The 22,022-nt window shown below is 40.9% G+C and overlaps 1 protein-coding gene across 1 annotated transcript in view; it reads left to right on the top strand.

Annotated features, from left to right (window-relative positions):
• PLCD3 (phospholipase C delta 3) overlaps positions 1–22,022 on the top strand; it is a 66,457-nt gene that overhangs the window by 35,241 nt on the left and 9,194 nt on the right. The window contains 10 exon segments of the mRNA XM_042475143.1: positions 4,046–4,274; positions 5,490–5,619; positions 6,593–6,818; positions 10,283–10,484; positions 12,768–12,912; positions 15,588–15,740; positions 16,895–17,014; positions 19,221–19,256; positions 19,481–19,640; positions 21,539–21,655. Coding sequence (XP_042331077.1) covers positions 4,046–4,274; positions 5,490–5,619; positions 6,593–6,818; positions 10,283–10,484; positions 12,768–12,912; positions 15,588–15,740; positions 16,895–17,014; positions 19,221–19,256; positions 19,481–19,640; positions 21,539–21,655 — 1,518 coding nt within the window.

Genomic DNA, 22,022 nt, shown 5'->3' with positions numbered 1-22,022 from the left:
CTCTGAGCAGGGCTGTTAATGATAGGATAACTTGCAGGTCTCTCACTCATAGGGTTGCCATAAGCTAAAGTTGACTTGACAGGTGTTAACAGCAACAACAAGGTGTCTGAAGGTTAAGAGGTGAACTTCAGAGATGAACCTTTCCTGTGGGAAAAGGTAGTCCTACAAATACGCCGATCCCAAACTTTTTAGGTAAAAATTTGCATTTTTAATTTCGCCCAGACATGCACTGCCAGGTGATGGGACTAGTTTTTAAATTTTGTAGGGCCCCAACCATCTGTAAATTTCTTTCACTTTTGTGCAAGGTAAAATATATCTTTGGAAAACAAAATGACGAGATAAAAAACCTGGCCTGATCATACTGGAGAAACAGTCCACACCAGATTAGGATTCTCTGTTCTCCGCAACCTCAGAAGTGTGCACCTGTTCTTTAATCTCTAATGGATAAAAATAATCATTTAATATGGAAATCATTTAAATTGGAAATCACTGAAGGAGACTTTTCCCTGAAAAGGCATGCAGCAGTAGGAGAAAGTTGCACCAGTTTAGATGAGGTAAAGTTAGAGGTGCAAGATAGGTGGAGTTCCAGCAGCCCACCATGTAATTTATATCCTGATGCTCATCAAAACTAGCACCCTTCACTTTTATAGGTAAGATGAGGAGTGGAGGGAGCCTGAAAGACAACAACTTTTCAATGTAGCACAGCCAGCCCCATCTGATATCCTGCAGATATTTTGGTCTTCAGATTCCATCTGGTTCAGACAGCCTGGCAATGGTTAGAGAAATGTAGTCCAAAACATTTTGAAGGTGCCACATCAGAGAAGGCCCCCCCCAAACAAACTGCTCAATAATTGTTACAACACTAGTTCAAAACAGATTAATATTATTATCTCCCTTTGGCTGCTGTAAGGCTCAGGCTAAGAAAGAATGGCCTGACTAAAGCCAGTTTGGTTAAACTGATGGCTGAGGCAAGATTTGAACTGAGGACTTCCTTGTTCATAACTTGGTCTGTTAATTGCTGTGGTAGCTCTCCACACCCCTTTGTCTGTCGATATATTCTGAAACAGGAAATACATGTATTTCTTTAACCCTAGTAAAAACTTTCAACCCCATGTGGTTTATTTCCACCCAAGACAGGGTGTAGTACAGTGAGAAATGTGTGTTTATTTGTTCTCCTTGGATATCTTTTATTTTTACAGTTGGTAAGGTTAGGACCCAGTTTGCTGGAAAGGAATTTGAAAGCAAACCAGCTAGCCTTGGAACTGTGTGATTCTAGGGGAATTTGCATGCAAACAAGAATTTTAAAATGTTGTTTAACTACTAGCTCTTAAGGGCTCGTGCATACACTTTTGTAAGTGTGCACACACATGCACGGGTAATGGGAGTACACCCCAGTGATATTAATCTGTAATGTTGTTGTATGCCATTAAGCCATGAAAGCAAATTGGTAATGCTGGGCTAGTTGTTACCTAACTCAGGTAAGGGTGGTGAGGGTAGATGGAGGAAGGAGAGCCATGTATGCTGCTCTGAACTACAAGTGGCTATGACTTTAAAGTATGGAGGCTGAGTAGGGTAGAAAGGCAACAGTGCTGCCATCAAATAGTATTTGAGACTGCTTGGGGGAGTTGTACCCTACCATGAAGGCACAGGATCTTGTATGATCTTGAAAGCTAAGCAGGGTCAGGCCTGGTGAGTACTTGGATGGAGGATTGCTGAAGAATACTGGGTACTGTAGGCTACATTTCTTAAGAAAGCAATGGCAATGAATATTCCTTTCTGAAAAACCCCCCATAAAACTAGGGTTTCATGAAATGACTTGAAGATGCATACATAAACTAACATGCAGGTGGAAGAAAGTGCACATGTTTCAAAGGGGGGAAAAAGAATGAAAGTTTAAATGAAACTTGTAAACAAGCCCAACACAGTAGACAAAAAAAAGTTACAAGCATGGAACTGCAGCTAAGTTGTGGGAGCTATCTAGTGCACTGAACAGTGTGCCCTATGCATGATTGTGGGCAGAAGTCATAAGATTACTTAGCAGTGGTGGCTGATGCCCACTGGAGCTGGTGGTGCAGAGGGTGGAATCACCAGAAGTGAAGTCAAAAGGCCACCAATTGCAGTGCTTACGACATTAAGATTGCTATTCAAAATCCTTCTTTGTATGATCTAAGTACTTTTTGTGACCCTTCTATTGGATTTGAGGAAACTTGCAGATTACACAGCTGATGGCTTGTCTGCCCTAACAAGGACTGTTCCCAGCATTATTGTTTTTCTAATGAGTCCTGTCTTCTCATGATGTGTCCAAAATACAACAGCCTAAGTTTTGTCATCTTGGCTTCAAGGGAGATTTCTAGCTTGATCTGCTCTAGGACCCATTTGTTTGTCTTTTTGGCTGTCTGTGAAATCCTCAGCACTCTTCTCCAGCACCACATCACAGATGAATTTATTTTCCTCCTATCTTGTTTCTTAACTGTCCAGCTGTCACATCCGTACATGGTAATAGGGAATACAATGGCTTGTATGATTCTAACTTTTGTGCTGAGTTGTATATCTTTGCATTTTAGGATCTTTTCTAGTTCTTTCATTGCGTTGTGAAATGTTCCAAGTCATCCAAACGGATGCATGCTAATGGGTAGTTCAAAGCACTAGTTTTCATCAGTCAACATTAATAGGGGACTAATAATCCTGGTATACTTCCGTCTACCTGGTGTACCCATTCCTTTTAAGAGTTCTGAGCATATTCACACAAGATAAACTATGGCTTGTTGTTTAAACCAGTTCTTCTCTGGTTGTCTAATGCTGGGTACTAGCATTGTTTTTCTCTAATGTGTCAGGAACCATATTTATTTCCACTAGCTACAACCATTTCCTTCTATCCTGGAAAATCTCCACAGCTGATGGCTTGTGGACTGGCTAAGAAGCCTAGACCCCAACTGGTTTAAACCACAAATGGCAGATGATCAAACAAACCATAGCATTTCCGCCTCAATTCTGTTTTGTTTTTTGTCACCCCTTTTGTCATCTCCAGCTTCACAGTGGGTAGCTGGGAAAATAGACCAGGCATAACCTATGTTTCTGTGTTCCAACATGGCAAAAAGCCATTATTTAAGTAAATCAACAACAAACAAAATGGTTTGCAGTTTTTTGTGGGTTTTTCGGGCTATGTGGACATGTGCTAGAAGAGTTTCTTCCTGACGTTTCGCCAGCATCTGTGGCTGGCATCTTTGTTTGCAGCTTGTTAATTACAACTGTTACTAGGAGAATGCAGGTTTCAATATCACAGTAAACCAGATTACGCAAAATTACACCATGGGTCATCATGGTACAGTCTGTGCATGAAGACTTTTGATCAAATAGAAAAAAAAATAGGAGTAATAAAACTGTAGACCGTATGTGAGGGTTCCCTTGGTCCTTGGTACCCATCTTTGCGTCCTCCACTCTTCTCTTCATTGTAAACTCCTTTCCTTCAGCCAACCTGTCTTTTGAGCAGGCTTTACATGTGGATCCTTTGCTAGTCAGCTTTCTTCATACTGAAGTTAGGAATTAAGAAGGTCCTCCATAGTTATTCCATTAGATCCTCTATCTTAATGTTGTTTAGGTCACTGCTTCTTAGGTTATCTGATGTGTGAGAGGAAAATGTTTTTTTCCTAATGTGCCAGGGACCAGTACCATATTTGTATCCATTGGCAACAATTATCTATTTATCTCCTCTTTTTGGACTGGCACCTGATGGCTTGGAGACTGGCATTGATCCATAGATCCACCATTTTGAGTAGTTTGGACTACACTAATTGGCAGTGGCTTTCCAGGATCTCAGATTGGAACATTTCCTATCTGGAAAGGCTAGGAATTAAATTTGGTCCCTTTTGCTTGGTCAGCATGTACTCTGTCACTGAGGTATGGCTTAGTTCTGTGCCAGTTCTATTACGAGACACGAACATCATTTGCATTCAAGTGGTTTGAGATCCCCACCATAATTTGCCATTAATTGTTGACCTCTCTTGCTCTCTGTGTGTAATCCCTATCTTCACATTTTGTCTTTCAGTCTCCATCCTACACATTGAAAGTGTACGGGAAGGTTACCAGTCTGAGGGGCTTCGGAAGTATGGTGGCTGTTTTCCTGAGGATCAGTGCTTCACTATTGTCTTCAGGGGCAAGAGGAAAAACCTGGATCTAGCCGCTATTAGTGTGTCTGAAGCTCAGCAGTGGGTGCGAGGACTCAAGAAACTGATGGCCAGAGGTGAAGCCATGAGCCAGCGAGAAAAGCTCGAGCAATATCCTTTCTGTTCAAGAGACATATAGCATGGTAGCTGTACTCCTTTTTTGGAGAAACAAGGTGCAATGTAGGGAAAGGAGGTGTGGTTTTGCTATTACCAACTAGTCCTAGTTGGCAAGGTTTAAAAGATTTGGAACCTTGCTTGGAGAAGATTCCCACTGCACAGGATCAGAACTAGCTGAAATCTATGTAGTGGTGGTTGTGCATTGCAGATGTACCAAATTAATTATTCCTTGCAATTAGAATAATAAAAATTGAACGGGCCTCCAAAGTAATTGGGTTCAACTGATGCCAGTTTAGAAAGTTCAGCTGATCATCCCTGATCTATAGCTTTGCAGCCTCTGTTTAAAATGGCTTTGTGTAATAGCTGTTAGAAAGGTCTCCTTGCTCTTAATTTGAACTTGTGCGTCTGAAGCCTGTTCTCTCTATAGGGAAGGAGTGTTTCTGTGTTCCTTTTTCTGGGCCAAGAGTCTGAATTCCAATTTGGGAGTGGTCTATTTCAGGAATGGACAAGCCTAAGTGCACAGGGCAGGGCTTGAGGGTAAAGAAGGTAGCGCTAATTGAAAGTGAACAGAGCTAGGTGAAAATCTTACCAATTTAGATTATTTTCCTACCAACCATACAAAGATCAGCTATGTTCAGTATGGGCATACTAAAGTGGGAGCCCAAGTATAGCTGCCTTTAGACATAAATAAAGCACAGATGTAGGTTTTTAAGAATACAACATTTGAGCCTAAATCAAATATTCTCATCTAGAATAAACATATTGAATTAAAAGGAACTTGATGAGTCAGCACATATGTGAGAAATTTTGATTTAATGGGTCTACTCTGGTTGAAACTAACAATTGAACATGGGCCTTAAAGTTTACAGGCCTTTAAATGCCCTCTTATCCCTGATCATTTGACAGATGGGAAGCTCCTCAAGGACTGGAGGTTCTCCATCCTTATTCTGGAACAACAGAAGAACAAATTTACTCTACCAAATATTTGAAGATATGCCTTCTCCAGATAAATTAATTATGTCTTCTTCAGATTAAAATACCCATGTCCTCAGCCTGTAATCATAGGACTTCTCTCTAGCCATGTAATCATCTTTCTTTCCTCAGCATTATCATATAATAATGTTCTCCCCCTGCCCTGTGTTCACATGTGGAAAACCCAGAGATTGGTGCCTCACAATTCTGTTGCTTTTTCCTTATATACATTTTTACTTGGATTCATGATGTCCTGCATCAGGCTGACAAGAACAAAGACAATAAGATGAGCTTCAAAGAGATCAAGAACATGTTGCGCATGATCAACATTGACATGAATGACATCTATGCCTACAGGCTATTCAAGGTATTTCCTTCCACAACATACCTGGTGCTCCCCCCCCCTTTTTTTTATAGCCTGTTAACTCCTCCATCCTGCCTAATGTCCTACTTGACTATAGCTCCATACCTTCTGTTCATTGAAGGATGATTTAGCTCATTTACAAAATTTCTCTCTCATTTGAGAGAACAGAACCATGGATTCAATGTGGCTTTAAAAAGAATCTTCTGACTCAAGGTGCTTTCCAAGAAGGCTTTATTCATGTGATCATGCTCTGCCTCTAACATGAAATTCTGTGGGAGTTCCAGATGTTGTCTTCCATTTGTAACCCTTCCTCCATACTGCTTCTTCCATCTTTTTCATACCAGCAAAAATATGCTTCTGTTTAAGTAGGGAAAGTGAGAAGAAGCAGAATGGTGTAATGGTATGAATACCAGTCTAGGACTCTGGGAGGGCAGGGCAAAAATCTCTGCTCATCCATGGGAACCCACTAGATCTGGGGTTCCCAACCTTTTTGAGCACAGGGCCCTTATTTCTAGGGCATGGAGCACCTAAGAGGCCTACCCCATGTCTTACAGGTTAATGATGTGTAGGAGTATATATAAGAATATATTCTTATTCTTTAATTTCATTCCATTTTTATTTCTTTCATTTTCCTGAAGTGGCTGTGGAGCACCTGGGAAGTGCACACAGAGCCCTCAGGGCTCCTCAGAGCACAGGTTGGGAACTCCTGCACTAGATGACCCTGTGCAAGCCACACTCAGAGGACAGTAACAACAAACCTTCTCTGAATAAACCTTGCCAAGAAAAGCCTATGATAGGGTCACCATAAGTTGGAGTTGACTTGAAGGCATGTAACAATAGCAAAGGGAAAGACAAAATGGGTGATTCTATTGTTCACTTCTTCCTCTTTGACCCCTGCCTGAGATTCTCAGTCAATGTTTTGTCCACCCTTGTCCATCCATCTGTGGCAGTTGGGTTACATTCTCTCTTTTTCCAGGAGTGTGACAGATCTAACAATGACCGGTTGGAAGAATATGAGATTGAGGAGTTCTGCACACGACTAATGGAGCGGCCAGAGCTGGAGGAAATCTTCCATCGTTACTCAGGAGAGGACTGTGTGCTATCAGCTGAGGAACTGCGGGAATTCCTGCATGACCAGGGTGAAGAAGCAACCATGCAACGGGCTACGGATATTATCCAAACATATGAGCTGAACGAAAGAGGTAGGAGCCCACTATGCTCACTTCCAGGTTATGATGGCAAATTTGCCAGTGCAGTTATAATAGTGGATTGCCACTGGTATGCTGGTGCATTGCAGCTTGAGGAAAGTGGCACAAGTCTCTTGGAATATCAGACTTGGCATGTAACTTTCACAGGTTGCAGATATGCCATTATTTTTTGGAACAAAAGCAGGTCCCTTTCCCAATCTGTACAGAAAGACTAAAACTGATCTCGCCTTGGTAGATTAATAGCATATTTTGTTGTGAGAAAGAGGAGAGGAGAGGCAAAATGCTACAACCAAAGAATCTGCTAGATTTTCATGACTGAATCTCTAATTTTTTTACGTCAGGAGAGAAGGGAAAGTGAGTAGACCAAACCACCAGCAGTGGTCTACTCCTATTTTTACTCCTAAAAGAATGTTTTTCATTGTTAAGAGCCTTATGAATTCAGGTGGGGATATGTATTCTATTTCAGGTATTCCTTTGCAAGAGAAACTTTCAGATATCCACTTTGAATACCTGGAATTTCTCAAGTAGCCCACATTCAGGAGAGGAGAAGAAAAGTCTGGCATCTTGTGTGTTTCCAGGGAGATAGTTGTGTTATTCTCTTGTAAAAAACAAATTGAGAATCTCATGGTATCTCAAAGATTAACTCATTTATTGTAGTCTGAGCTTTTGAAAAGTGCTTTGTGACAATCACTCCTGAAACACACAAGTGTGCTAATATCACTTCTGAGACTAGTTTGACATTTTCTAGGGTACACCATGAAGATTATAAAAACCTCCAAAACTTTTCCCCTGTGTTTCAATTTTGTAATTATAATAGTTATGTGTGTATATTATGGGTGACAAGAACTCTCAAATGGTAGCATCTTCTTATCCATGCTTCCCTCCTTAGCCTTTTCCCCCTGGAATTTCCTTGCCCTGCTCCCCAGAAAGCAGCCTTATGTGCTTTCAGCACCACCTCTATACTGATGGTAGCCAGATCCACCTTTCTGTCTCCTTCCACTGACACTTATGTGTCTTGAGTGCCTATCTGATATTTCTAATTGGATGGTTTAGGACTTAGGTTCATCTTCATCTCAGACTCAACTGGCTGAAGATCAGAAAAGGCCCATGTTCTCACACAGTGTATTGTTCCTATGGATGATACACAAAATAGGCTTCCTTGACAGACTTTAGTTATCAGGCAGATGTATATGGGGAGAGTTGCTCCTTCAGATTTTGACATCTCAAGCTATTTAGGACTTTAAATATCATCAATCATGTTCAGACTTGGTAGCATACTGGCAACCAAGCAATTTCTTTAAAATTAGTGCTGTATGGTTTCTATAAGATGTTCTGGCCAGCAATCTACATTTTGCAGTTTCCAAGTTATTTTCAAGGGCAGCTTCATGCAGCAGGCTTTTATTGTTGGGTGCCTTCAAATTGTTTTTGACTTATGCAACCCTGAGGGTTTTTTGACATGACTTGTTCAGAGAGATTACTATTATCTTCTGCTGAGGCTGAGAGAGTGTAACTTGGCCAAGGCCATGCAGTGGTTTTCCATGGTCCAGTGGAGATCAGAACTTTAGTCTCCTGGAGTCCTAGTCCAACACACAAACCATTACATCACATTGGCTCTCACAGAGCACTTTGCAGTAGCCTATTAAGAAAAGTAGTCTTACTGAGGGGGTACTTGGCCCATAAATAGTTTATGGACTGCTGTGCTTTGTGCTCATTGCACTCACTTCTTTGGCTTCCCCAAATATCAACGCTGTTACTGCCTGCTCCCAGATCCTGCACAAGCTTTTCATCCCTAACTTCAGATCATTCCATTCCCTTGCCCCTCTCCCCTTTTGTCTCTCTCTGCTCCCATATTCCAATGCATCCCTGTCTATAACCTTCACTTGTTTAATTCCACCACCCTTGGCTATCTGAAGGTCTCCTACTCCCTGGAACAACAACACTCGTTTAATTTTGATGCCCCTTTTGATTGTAACTGCCTCCCAGAATGTGTTCATGACAGCACTTCCTTAATATCCCTAACTGACCCTCTTTTAAAAAATGAACAACCCATAAATTACTCCCTATGCCCCAATAACCTAATTTCCGGGGAGAAGGGGACTTCCTGTTAATATGTAGCATCAAGCAACAACAGGCTCCTGTGGTTCCTGTAAGACAAACATACATAAGCTTTCACAAGCTACAGCCCATTTAATCAGCTATATGAACTGTTAGCCTAGCTTACCTCTCTCTCTTTTTGTATCCAACATCCTAATGTGAATATGTTTATTTATTGTATTATGATATAAGCTTTCATGAACTATAGCCCACTCCATGAGATACATGAAGTGTCACCCCAGGGTATCTGTTTTCTGTATCCAATAGCCTGATGTGAACATACACTGCTCCCTCGGGTTACGAAATTAATTCGTTCCGCGGCCGCTTTCGTAACCCGAAAAGCCTTCGTAAGCCGAATTGCCATAGGCGCTAATGGGGAAAAGCCGCGATTTCGTGCGAAAAAGCCGAAAAAAAGCACCAAAATTTTTTTCGTAACCCGAAAAAACATTCGTAACCCGGAACAATTATTTCCTATGGGATTTTTTCGTATCCCGGAAATTTCGTAACCTGGGTATTTCGTATCCCGAGGTACCACTGTACTTAAGTATGTACATCTAAAGTAATAGCTCATTCTTCCTTTGTTTATCCCTACTTTCACTTCCCTCCCATTCACTGTTGTTTCTTTTGTGCCTATTTTTAAACTGCTAGCTAGACCTTTAGGGTAGGGATCTGTCAAACCTATTATTTGTAAAGCCCCATGAGGTATGCAGATAGTGCTGCATAAATAACACTATAATAGTGGCCTTGAGTCTTCTGAGAGCTGTCATCTGTGTGCAGTGACAAAACCCTGATGTCTGGGGGTCAAATGGAGTGTTTGTGTGAGGGTGAGCTGGCCAATTAAAGCAGCAGCATCTCTTCTTCTCGTCTTATCCAAATCAAAACAGAAGAAATGGTCACATTTAAAAAATTGTTTATTATTATTTTTCCATAAGATAACTAGAATTAAAAAAAATAATCATAATCATCTTATCAAAAGGGAGTAAAACGTAGAGAGGTTACACATAAGAGATAATGGCTGGAATTATATACAACAGATTTCTCTTTTTCTGTCCCCCCCTCCTAATATCACTCCTAATATACACAAAGAGGGAAATAAAGAAAGAGAAGGACAAGCAGCAACCCATTGAGACTCGTTCAGAAACAGAAAGTATAATGGAATTAGATTGTGTTTCACTTTACATGAGAAAGAGGGAAAAGATAAGCATGGACTTGTTTTTGATGTCTGTTATGGACATTCCCCATAACATGCTTTTTGCCCTCATTGCACAGTTTTCATGGGCACTCTCTTATAAGATGGGCATCCTAGGCTTGCTGGATGGATGGAAGCTAAGGACACTCTGACTAATAGTCTCTTCATCCTACAGCCAGGCAGCACAACCTCATGATGTTGGATGGTTTCATGATGTACCTGCTCTCCTCAGCTGGAAACATTTTTAGCCAGGCACACGCCGAGATCTACCAGGATATGAGCCAGCCGCTGTGCCATTACTTCATCTCCTCCTCCCACAACACCTACTTGACTGACAATCAGATTGGGGGTGCCAGTAGTACTGAGGCTTATATCCGGTAAGAAGGCTGCAGGCCAAAAGGGTTAGAGCCAGAGTGGATCCCACAAACAAGCTAACAGGAAAATGAATGGATATAATATTTTTTTGCCGCATATATCCTTCCTTCTAATGAGCTCAAGCTGGCATGCATGGCTCTACTTCTCTCCACAAGAAACTTTTCACATAGGCTAAGAGAGAGTGACTAGTCCAAAGTCAACCTAGTGAGTCTCATAACTTAATTAGAGACTTGACTTGCATCTCTCATATCCTAGTCCAGCAATCTAACCATTACAGCACACACTGGCCCTCAAGTTGCTTTCTAAATAGCACAAGATGAAGGAGGCTGTGTTCCAAGACAGAATGACTGAAGAGGGACTACCAGACTGGTACCTAGGGAGGGAATTGCCCTTTTAGATTTTTCTGTTTATGTCACCTTTCTGAGGCTCAGGTGGTTTTATTAATTTTCTGTCACATAACCACAAAGGATTAAAGTGAAAAATTCCTCTGAGACATCCCTTGAGTGTTTACACCATGATGTTAGTAGATCAACTACAGGACGCCACATCAATTAGCATTTATAAATGATAAATTTCAATCAAAATGTTGGCCTGGATGTGGAGCTAAGGGAATTTACATACATATGTGGTGGGAATGCCCATTTGTTCAATAATTTTGAACAGAGGTTAAGAAACAGATAAATATAATAATAGGGATAGATACACAATTAAGCAAAGAAAATTATTTAACTCTCAATTTTATGGGAATTAAGATTGAATAGTAATCAAAGGTATGTAATAAAACAGTTTCTAAAAGCTGCTCATGTAGTGATTGCTTATGGATGGAAAAACAAATCAAATTGGAATAAATCTTATTTGTTTAAATATATAAAAGAAAACATTATTTGATTTCCTTAGGGGAATATTGGGGAAAGCAATAAAGAATCATGGAAAGATAAATGGGAAATTGTGATTAAGAAAGTGGAAGGTAAAATGGGGCACGAAGAAGTAAAAAATATAATTAATGACATTTTCCACATCTCCGATAATGATTGTTAACTTAATTGGAATGTATTTCCCTCAGTGCTGTTTTTGGCAGGGGGGAGAGGGGAGAAAAGTATATTATGAAATGTGTATTGTATAATTTGTATTATGTACTGTGTAATAAAAATTAATTTGTGGGGGATCAACTTTTCCCCATGAAAATTTAAGCAAAATTTGGTGAAAAGTGGAACTGGCTAGTTTGTTGCCCCAACAGACATGTGACTCTTCATAAGGTGCTAGAGGTCTTGAGCCGGGGATTTGACAGTAATGCCTGGGCCGTAGGTCTGGATTATCTGAGGCTGAGATTTTAGTGCTAAACTGGAGATGTTCCCACTTGTGATGTCATGGGGGTGAACCTAGTATTTCATTAAGCATGACATATTGAGCATCTGCCACAGTTGCAGAGTATGTCATTAAAAACCTCCAGTAAGTCTAACAAATAAGGCAAATACATACTTTTCAAGGCAACATTCTTGCCCTGACATTTCTTCCCCTTTCCTTGAAGACTGGAGGAGGGGGAACCCATGACAGGAATTGTGACGTAAGAAAACAGTGATAGTCCATCCAATTTTATATATCTGTTGCTCCAGGCTTTGTTCCATCAGTCTGAGCAATTTGTCACAAGAAATAACAATACAGACGTGAGCCTTTGCCTTGTCCCAGCTGGTATGTAATCCAATGTGTTATCATTTTTTGGGGGGCTTTAGATAAGGGCTACAGAGTTTTTGAACAATATCCATATATCCCAGCCAGTATGGTGAATTATGAAGTATGATGGGAATAGTTAGGAAGGGCAAAGGTTTCCACCTCTGCTCTTTGTTAGCCTGATATGAAACCTGCTCCCTAGTCTGTCTTTGACTTGTCATCTCACTCTGACCATTTAATCAAGGTCTGATAATCCTCTTGTGGAAATGTGGAATGCAGGTTGATTTCAGGCAGTGGGTGCCTTGTAATACCAGAAGAAGAAGGCACAACATGTTCCACTAGCATAACTGTGAAGCTCTAGGCATAAAGGCTTAAAAACATTTCAGACTTGTGCAGGCCTAACTAGATTTCAACACACTTCAGTATAGTAGTTGCTTAGGAACTGATGGGTTGAGTGTTAGCAGGAAGAAGAGCAGGTGAAATGTACTCAACCACTCTCTTTTTATACTGAGAGAAATCTTGGAGCTGTAGCTGACGTGTTACGCCCATCCCATTACTCCTTCTTCTGTCTTCTTTTCATCACTATGTGCCCTCTCCCCATTGTCTGTTTTTGGCAGGGCATTGATGAAAGGGTGCCGATGCGTGGAGCTTGATTGCTGGGAAGGTTCCAATGGGGAACCCATCATCTACCATGGCCATACCCTCACTTCCAAGATCCTTTTCCGGGATGTAATTGTATGCATCCGGGACTATGCATTCAAGGTAGGCTGAACTACAGTTCCTATGATTCCTTGTAAGTAGGCACTGTCATGTTTGAAATCTGAGGCACAGACATTTTGCTGGGAGCTCTTTTACCACAGCTGTAACTGAATTAAAGAAATCTTAATCCATTAATTATGTCATTATTCATATGCAGATTTAGTTGGTTGAAAAAAATGGTTGAATAATACAGCCTTTTTGTTTTGGCTTTAGGTCATTACGTGTTATATCACAGTAGGGACCTTCCTAGAAGGACATAACTTTTTGAGTAAAACACAGAGGGAGGAATGGATTTTTTTAACTTAGCAGTTTTAGGCCTAAATTCTGTTGTTAGTTCTCTCTAGACTAGGGGCATTGAATCTAGGTACAACTGAACAATTGATTCATTAGCACTACTCTAATTAGAAGATTTCTTTGAGTATGTATTTGTATTCAAATTAATAGTATTTAAAGAAACTCTTTGGTCTTGGGGGCAGAGGCATCACTAGGAGGGTGTTGGAATGCAAGTTGCACCAAGTGATACCCTAAGCTAGGATGACACCACTGCTCCCCAAACACCTGTCTTTTGATGTTTGCCCACATTCCTTCAAAACTCTGGATCTCAGCGGAAGAGAAGGTATGAGTGGGGTGAGGTTCAGTGGGCAGGGAAAAGAGGCCCCAGGTTTTCAATTTTTTTCCAATTTTTTTAAAAAAAATCACATCTTACCAAATTTTCACTTTAATCACATGCAACTGTAGATGTAAATACATTAGAGCAGCCTCTGGCCACTCCACCCAGCGCACATACTGAGTTGTGCGGACTGCAGCGACCACATGCCACAGTCCTGAGTCTGGCTGCTATGGCAGTCCACAACAGACTGCCGGCAAGGAGTGATTTTTTTTGTGCTCCCTTTGCAGCGCTTTTGGCCCATATGTTTCAGGCCATGATTAATCACAGTTTGGGTGACATGGTAAACAGCATTTAATCTAAAGTTGGAGTTAACATTTCTGGTGTCTTTGAAGCTACTTAGGAGGAGGGAGGGGTGGCAGACTGAGTGAGCTTGCCAATGGTTGTTAGCATTGTGGTAAACCATGCTTTAGTATGATGTTTGAACAAGGGCATTGTAAACAGGCTCCTTCATTATACCAAGTTATTCTTTGTGATGTCTGTGACTCACACAAACAGGTCTGGTGTCGGCACAGAGCCAAAGACAGAACCTTCAAGATCTGAATAGTGTTTGTTAGGAATGCTGCCCTCGCCTTTCTCCACATAAGCACAGGTGTGCCCCTCCCCTAGATTTTACAGTGAATACTAACAATGTAATTCTGATTTGGTGACTCTCAATGGCTGAGAGCTACTCCATTGCTCTACACTGCTTTGGAAGCAGCACTGCCTGCCTGCATTTTTGCTTCTATGCTGATCAACCTATAAATCGACAGTGAATCAGAGATTTCAAAACTACTAGAAGTCTTGTAAAAATATCTTTACGAGGTGAATGAGCATTTAATGTGCCTCTGGGATTTCCTGACCCTTGGGAAAGGGGGGGATTTGTTTTTGGTAAAATAAAATTCACATCCTTTTGTGGTCTTCTCCCACTTGCCAGTGTAGTTTTAAGAAACAAAGAAAAGAGCCTATTTCCTTGTAAAAAGATTATGTTTATGAGTGATAATATACATCTTTAAGAATAAAACATGTTCTTAAAGAGTATCTTTATATCTTTAAGAATAAAACATGCCCCCATGATGCAGTGGTTAAATGCCAGTACTGCAGTCACTCACTCACAAACTGCAAGGTTGGGAGTTCAATACCAGCCAAGGGTTCAAGCTCAACTCAGGTTTGCATCTTTCCAAGGTCGCTAAAATGAGTACCCAACTTGTTGAGGCAATTAGCTTACACATTATGGACCACTTAGGGAGTGCTTAAATGCACTGATAAATGGCATAGAAATGTACTTGCCATTGCTATTGCTATGTTCACAGGAACCAGAAAAAGTATTCATTTTTACCCCATTTTATTTTACTTCTGTGTATATTCACTAAACAAATATCTCTCTTTAAAAATACAACAGCATTTTTAAGAATTCCAGGAGGATTAGCCTTGGGGAACAACAGTGAGAAAGAGCTGTTAGTTTCATATTCCTGTTTGTGGAATCTGGTTGGTCACTGCAGAAGACAGAATGCTGGATGCCTTCAATCTGAGACAGCACCGCTCTTCTTATTATCTTGAGGCAAAAACATAAAATCCAGATTCTGTGGTTTTCTCTGCATGTTCAGCAAAAAGATGAACAGATTAATTTTAACATACATTTCATGGCCTAGCACCTACTTTGTCTGATATGTGAAATACATCTGCCTTAGTTGACAGAGATATTCAGCCGAGTACTTCTCACTATCTAGAACACACCAGTAGCAGCCATCTTTTATTTTAATAGATGCACTTGAATGGTTTTAGTGGCTGCATAATAGGCAAAAATCAATAGCTATGTTTTTAGCTCATGTAGAGGTAGAGAGAATATGTGTGGCAAATGATTGTTGTATTTTATACAATGGTTAGAACTGCAGAATTTTTTTTCATATGAAAAGATTACAGCCGAACAATTTAATAGATTGTCTTTTTGCTCCCTCTCCCACTTTTAGGAGCACCTGAAAAGGCCTGCTAGGCATGGAAGGTAACTTTTGACCCTATTTTGTATCCTCAGCACTCCCCGTATCCTCTGATTCTGTCACTGGAAAACCACTGTGGTGTGGAACAGCAATCCATAATGGCCCGCCACATGAAGACTATTTTAGGGGACATGCTCTTGACCCAACCACTGGATGGAGATGTACCCAAGCAACTCCCATCACCAGAGGTAACACAACATCTTCCTGTTTCTGCTGTCAACTATTTGTTTAGCATGGTGTTTAAGTATAGTGCCCTTTAGATGTGTTGGTTCTGTGTCATCGTTGCATCTACCAGACACACCGGATGGCCTTAGTTTTTTCATATCCTGTTTCGTCTTTCCCCTTTCTCTGAAACCACCTTACATTGTTGATACTTCAAGGTCCTTTTATTTCCCCTGGACCTGGATATAGTATTGGGCAGCCCACTTCTGCCTTCCCCTGTTCTGGCCATTGATGGAATCTGGGGACATTCCTTATTGGAGTATTGGTGTCTCAGTGAGATGAGGCCATTTGACAAATCTATTTGTCTCAGATTTGTATTCCTCAGATGGCAGGGAAAGATGAAGGGTCTGGGGGAGAGGACAGCCTCCTCTCTTCACCATGACAGCAGAACTGATGTCTAATTAATATTTTATCAGACAAAGCATATATATCCATATGAGCCTATCTGGGCCCTGAGATCTTCAGTAGAGGGCCTTATTTCAGTCCCGATGCCTTCAGAGGCACAACTAGTGAGGATGCATGATAGATATTTTCAGTGGCTACCTTTCCTAGGGAGATTAGAAGGGCCCCTCTTCTTGCTGTAGGAAAAAAAAACTATTTTATTCTGACAGGTTTAAACAAAGGCCTTTTAAGAGCATGCTGCACTATTTTAATAGGACTGCTTGTTAACATTTTAATTGTATGTTTTAAAGTGTTCTTAGTGTTGTTCATCATCATTTGATTCTATTTTATGTTGATCTTTTGTATTTTTAAAATTACATTGTATGTGTTTTAATGTGTAAGTCACTTTGAGTATAGTTTTGGGGAAAAGGTATGGTATGAGTAAAGACAACAATGATGACACTAATACTAGTATTACTAGTAATAATAATAGTCTCTCTCTGTCTCTCTCACACACACACAAACAAAAACTTCCTTGAATCTTGAAGAAGCCAGTTGAAAGAGGAGACAGTGTTAGGGGGTTGAGCCTTTCCATAGCCATGGCCTCTTGCTAAGTTCTTGTCCTCATTACCTTCTGGAGCAAGTTTTAGTCCATTTTGCTTATTTGGATTATTAAAATTCCTCACAGCAGGCTTTACTGAAAAACTAAGCTGCTTGGTTTTTTCCTCCTTTTTCATAGCAGTTAAAGTGGAAGATATTGGTGAAGGGGAAGAAGCTGCCAGATGGCAAGAGTGACCTCGACAGAGTCAACTTAATCTCCAATCCTGAGGAAGAAGCCCAGGAGGAAGATGATGATCGGGTGAGGGGACACAGCAAAGTTTCTATCCCTCCTCTTGAGAGGATGACCTGGGGTGCTTCCAGACTGACAGCTTCTAGTGCCACCAATCAAAAGACATTGTGCAACTAGTCTGACTTTCCCTCCTTGATGGATTTTATTTGGTAAGAAAAAAATAGGAAAGAAGTCATTGGAAACTACATGAACATTTCATTGTTTTGACACCCCTCTCCCAATTCTGCAGATGAGGCCAGGGGGTTGCACTATAACAGCCTCATCTGGAAGCACCCCAGGAGAGTACTGGGGAAATGATCTAAAACAGACTGTCATTCTCTCTTTAATAGCAAATTCTGGTATGTTAGTGTGAACAAGATTATAGACAAAACAGGTCCAGTGGAAAACAATTAATTGTCTCCCCACTTGTAGAAACTTGAAAGTAAACATTAAAAAATATTTAGGGGAAAAACACATAGGAGGCACTCCTCCCCAGATAGCCCAATAAGGACAGATCATGTTCAGTGATAATGGAATGCTGAGGTTGTTGGGGATTAGGATTGGAGTGGAATGGAATGGAATACCCTGCAAATTGGAGTGTCTGGCTTGAATGCAATGGCATATCCTTGAAGAGGGCATGGCTGACTGGAGCCTCTGAACAAGAACACTGCACACTACAGAAACTTGTAGACTCTATAAACTTGTTACCTATGGCTTTCAAGAGTCTATATCAGTGTTTCCTAAACTTATATGTTTTCCAGACTTATGTAGCAGAGGCACACTGTGAATTAAAATGGAAGGTTCAGTTGTTTGTAAACACACCCTTTGAGAATGAGTATAAATAGAACCTAAATAACATGAAGAAGTGAGATTATAAAGCTGGAAGAGTTACTTAGGCGGTTAAAACATTTTTTTGGTATATTTCCTTTACAGTATTGGAAACCAGTTTGAAAAGAGGGGTGTTTCTTATTAAGATGTTTCTGATTAAACCAGTTACCAGTATCCTTTTCAGCACATCTACATTACAGACATGAACTGTTTTAACATTCTTTAATATTTTCTCATTTTCTCTCCAGAGGTAGAATTTACGGGATTGGTAGGGGAGGGAAACCCGGACAAAACAGTCATGTAAAGGGATGGAACTGATCCACCTAGATATTATCTATAATTATTCAGCCTTTACTTATGTTAGATTAACAGAAAGCAATAGAGTTTTGAATAAATTAAGTTTTGAATAAATTAAACGTTCACTTTATATATTACATTTTTATCAAAAGATTTTTATCAAAAGATTATACAGGTTGCAGAAGGTTCTAGAACTCTTCAGGTGATTGCTAGTCTTGGTAACAGAGGCAGCATGGTGTAGTGGGACCCTCTCATTAACTTTGGACAAGCCAAACTCTCAGCCTGAGAGAGAAGCAAAGGCAAATCCCCCTCTGAACAAATCCTGTCAAGAAAATTGGGTGATAGGTTCACCTTAGATTTGCTATAAGGCCCACAACTTCGACTTGAAGGTGCACAACAACACAACAACAATTTGGCTTACTTGTCTGCCTGCTTAACACTGAATGGCAACCCACAAAAAGCAGGGATCTGCCTTCTTGAGTTAGAATTCCATATTGCCACTTTCCATGGAAACAGGAAAACTGTAGTTATGTTTGGGAGGATGGCTAGGGATTGCTCCAAGACTTCTCAGCAGCCTCACTGAACTATCTTTCCCAGGATTCTTCATAGGATGGTGGTGGTGAAAGCCGTAACTGAGCAATTCAAAACCAAAAAATACAGATATATGTAGTATGGTGATTAATAAATTGACAAAAGGACATTTTGTCCACACAGTACTTCATTCATTTATAGAATGATACAATGAGAGACATAAAGGTCAAAAGGTTTTAATGGTGGATTAGATGTATTTGACAACGATGTATCTAGGAGTGACTATTAGCCACAATGACCATATGGCCCCCAGATTCAAAGGTACTATTTCACCAAATAACCAGTATTGGGGAGGTACAAGGGAGAAGGGCTATTAAACTCATGCCCTACTTCTGAGAGATGTTTGCAAGACTACTGTGGGAGACTGGATGCTGGTCAAAAAGGACCTTTGGTGAAATTCAACAGGGGTGTTCTTAGGCTCTTAGATATGCCCATTGAAAATACCCTCAAGATGCTTGGTATTTTTCACAGAAAGATCATTCTTTCTTTCTTTCTTTCTCTTTCTGTTCTCCACTTCCAGTCTATATCTTCTCTCCAAGAGATCAAACCATTGCAGGTGAGTAATCTTCCCTGTATGTGGGAGCTGTAACGCTTGTGAGTGTGGACAAGAGATGGTGGGCAAGTGGGTGAAGCTGTGTCTCTTTACCAAATCTGGCAGTTGACTGATCTGTAGTTACAGATATGTCCCACAAATTGCTCAGCTCTGATTACCTCAGAGTAATTTGGGTACAAGACACAGAACATCATCATGGCACTCCTTCCTCTTCCTTCATTCTGCAGGCAAAGGATGCTATACAGATTTCACGGGAACTCTCAGATGTGGTTGTTTACTGTCGGGCTGTTCCCTTCCAAAGTTTGTCTAGTGCCTTGTGCAACCAGCAGTCCAATGAGATGTCATCTTTCAGTGAGCGGAAAGCGAGGAAACTGATCAAGGAGTCAGGTATGTTTGGTCTTTACAGATCCATGAGAAGGACTTGATGTGGGGACATGCTGCTGAGTAGAGATTCCCTCCATTTTGGTGAACAGATTACAACTCTTGAATTTGATGCCGTGGCATCACAGAGAAAATAATTAAATAAAGGAATGTGTGGCAAAGGAAACATTGTCACAAGGCGATCTTTCTTTATTATCTTACAGGACAGTGTGCAACTGTTACAGGATGTATAGAACAACAATACTGGAACAAGGGCAGTGTAAGTGACAGGATTCCCTAGGACACAGGTTCTCAACATTCTATCCTCCAGCTGTTTTGGACTTAGCACCCAGAAGCCTTTGCCAGCATGGCCAATCACAAGGGAATCTGGGAGATGAAGTCAAAAACATCTGGAGAACCAGAGGTTGAGAATCGCTGTCCTAAGGGATGAAACTGCGGAGACCATACTGGAAGACAGGATCTGTCACATAAGTCACTGAAAAACTTCCCCTATGGAAAGAGCTTGTAAAACTTAGGAGTTTTTAGGACTAGAACTTTGAGAACCCTTTGTACATAATGCCTGGTACAGTGGTACCCCGGGATACGAAAGCACCGCCTTACGAAATTTCCGGGATACGAAAAAATCCCATAGGAAAAAACTGTTCCGGGTTACGTTTTTTTTTTCGGCTTACGAAAAAATTTTTTGGTGCTTTTCGGCGCTTTTTCGCACGAAACACGGCTTTCCAGCGCTAGCGCCTATGGCTTTTTCGGGTTACGAAAAAAATCGGGTTACGAACGCCGCGGCGGAACGAATTAATTTCGTAACCCGAGGCACCACTGTATTCAGTTAGTGACATATTCTGACATAAACTGTGCTATGTATGTGGAGTAATTTTTTGAACAATGCATAATGGTCATATCCAACTGACAACCATGTAAGCATAGTTGTACATGTGGGACCATCACATGCTTTCATACATTGAAGTACCCAGAGCAGAGTGAGAATGTACACTGCTTTATGCATGTGCTTTGACAGTCACGCATATTGACAGTTGACTCACATACGTTGTACTAAATTGGTATTCAGTATGGGGTTGCGTAACAACACTGTCAGAAGACATTGTGGTTGCTGTGTTTCTTCAAGCCATTTCCAACTCATGGCGATCCCAAGTCAACCCTATCACAGGGGTTTCTTGACAAATTTGTCCAGAGAGGGTTTGCTATTCCCTTCCTGTAAGGCAAAGAGACTCTGACCTGTCCAAGGTCACCCAGTGAGTTTCCATAGCTGAGGGGATTTGAACCTTGGTCTCCCAGAGTCCTAGTCCAACACTCAAACCACTACACCACAGTAGATCTACAGATACTTAGTCTAAGCTAAAGAAATGTAGGACCTTGACCAACGTTAAATTGGGATTGCTGGCTTCACATAAGATAGCAATGCTTTCCAACTATGCTGACAGCACTTGAGAAGAAGGTGATATAACTGATGGAGACTACACCGAAGATAATATAATGTGGCAGTGGGAACCTGAGCACATCTATTTTAAAATTCACACAGACTGAAGGACATGATTTGAACAACAGTCTGAACCATTACGCTGATCTAGGAAGGCATGGGACATGAACCTGAGAGGTGCCGTCAGGGCAAAATTTTATAAGACAGAGACAAAAGACTACTTAAATCTGGAGTCAGATAGCATTTTGTATCCTGATACTGTATCTGAATAGAACACAGATTTATTGAGTGTGGACTTGCTGCTTTTGCTGACTTCAGTTCCAGGTCGGGAACAGAGAAGACATGACCCTCCAAGTGATGTTGGAGGGCCCATATGAAGGTTAGGAACAGTGAGGTCAGGAGTATCATGAAGTGCTTGTTTTGCTCCTTTTTGTCTAGTGACTGTAAGCTCTCTTTTTATTTCTCGTAGGAATCCAGTTTGTCCGATACAATGCTAGGCACCTCAGCCGCATCTACCCGCAGGGTCTCAAGGTGAATTCTTCCAACTATAACCCTCAGGAAATGTGGAATGCTGGCTGCCAGCTTGGTGAGCAGTTAAAAGAGAATAGTCCACATTGGTTGAATACTTTAAAAGTGCTGTCTACCCTTCTGTATGGAGATAGCATCCTGGACAAGGGCAGAAGCAGGGCAATGAGGTGTGACCCATCCTGCCACTCCACACCTGTACTATACTCATTAAGGCAGTGCCTGGGAGTCACTGAGTAAGGTTTTCAATGGTTGAGGGCAAGGGCTAATGCAAGACTGCAAATTAAATTGTGAATATTGGCATGACTTATACAAGACATGGCAGTTTTCCTAGTGCAGAATGTGAATGGTACACATGTAGAATTCCTCTTTCTTTCTTTCTTTTGCTGAACAGTAAGTAGATCCAAGGTCTTGGAAGACCTGTTTAT

Source organism: Sceloporus undulatus, chromosome 6, assembly GCF_019175285.1.
Source record: "Sceloporus undulatus isolate JIND9_A2432 ecotype Alabama chromosome 6, SceUnd_v1.1, whole genome shotgun sequence".
NCBI classification, from domain to species: domain Eukaryota; kingdom Metazoa; phylum Chordata; class Lepidosauria; order Squamata; family Phrynosomatidae; genus Sceloporus; species Sceloporus undulatus.
This window is presented reverse-complemented; position numbering and strand designations above follow the sequence as displayed.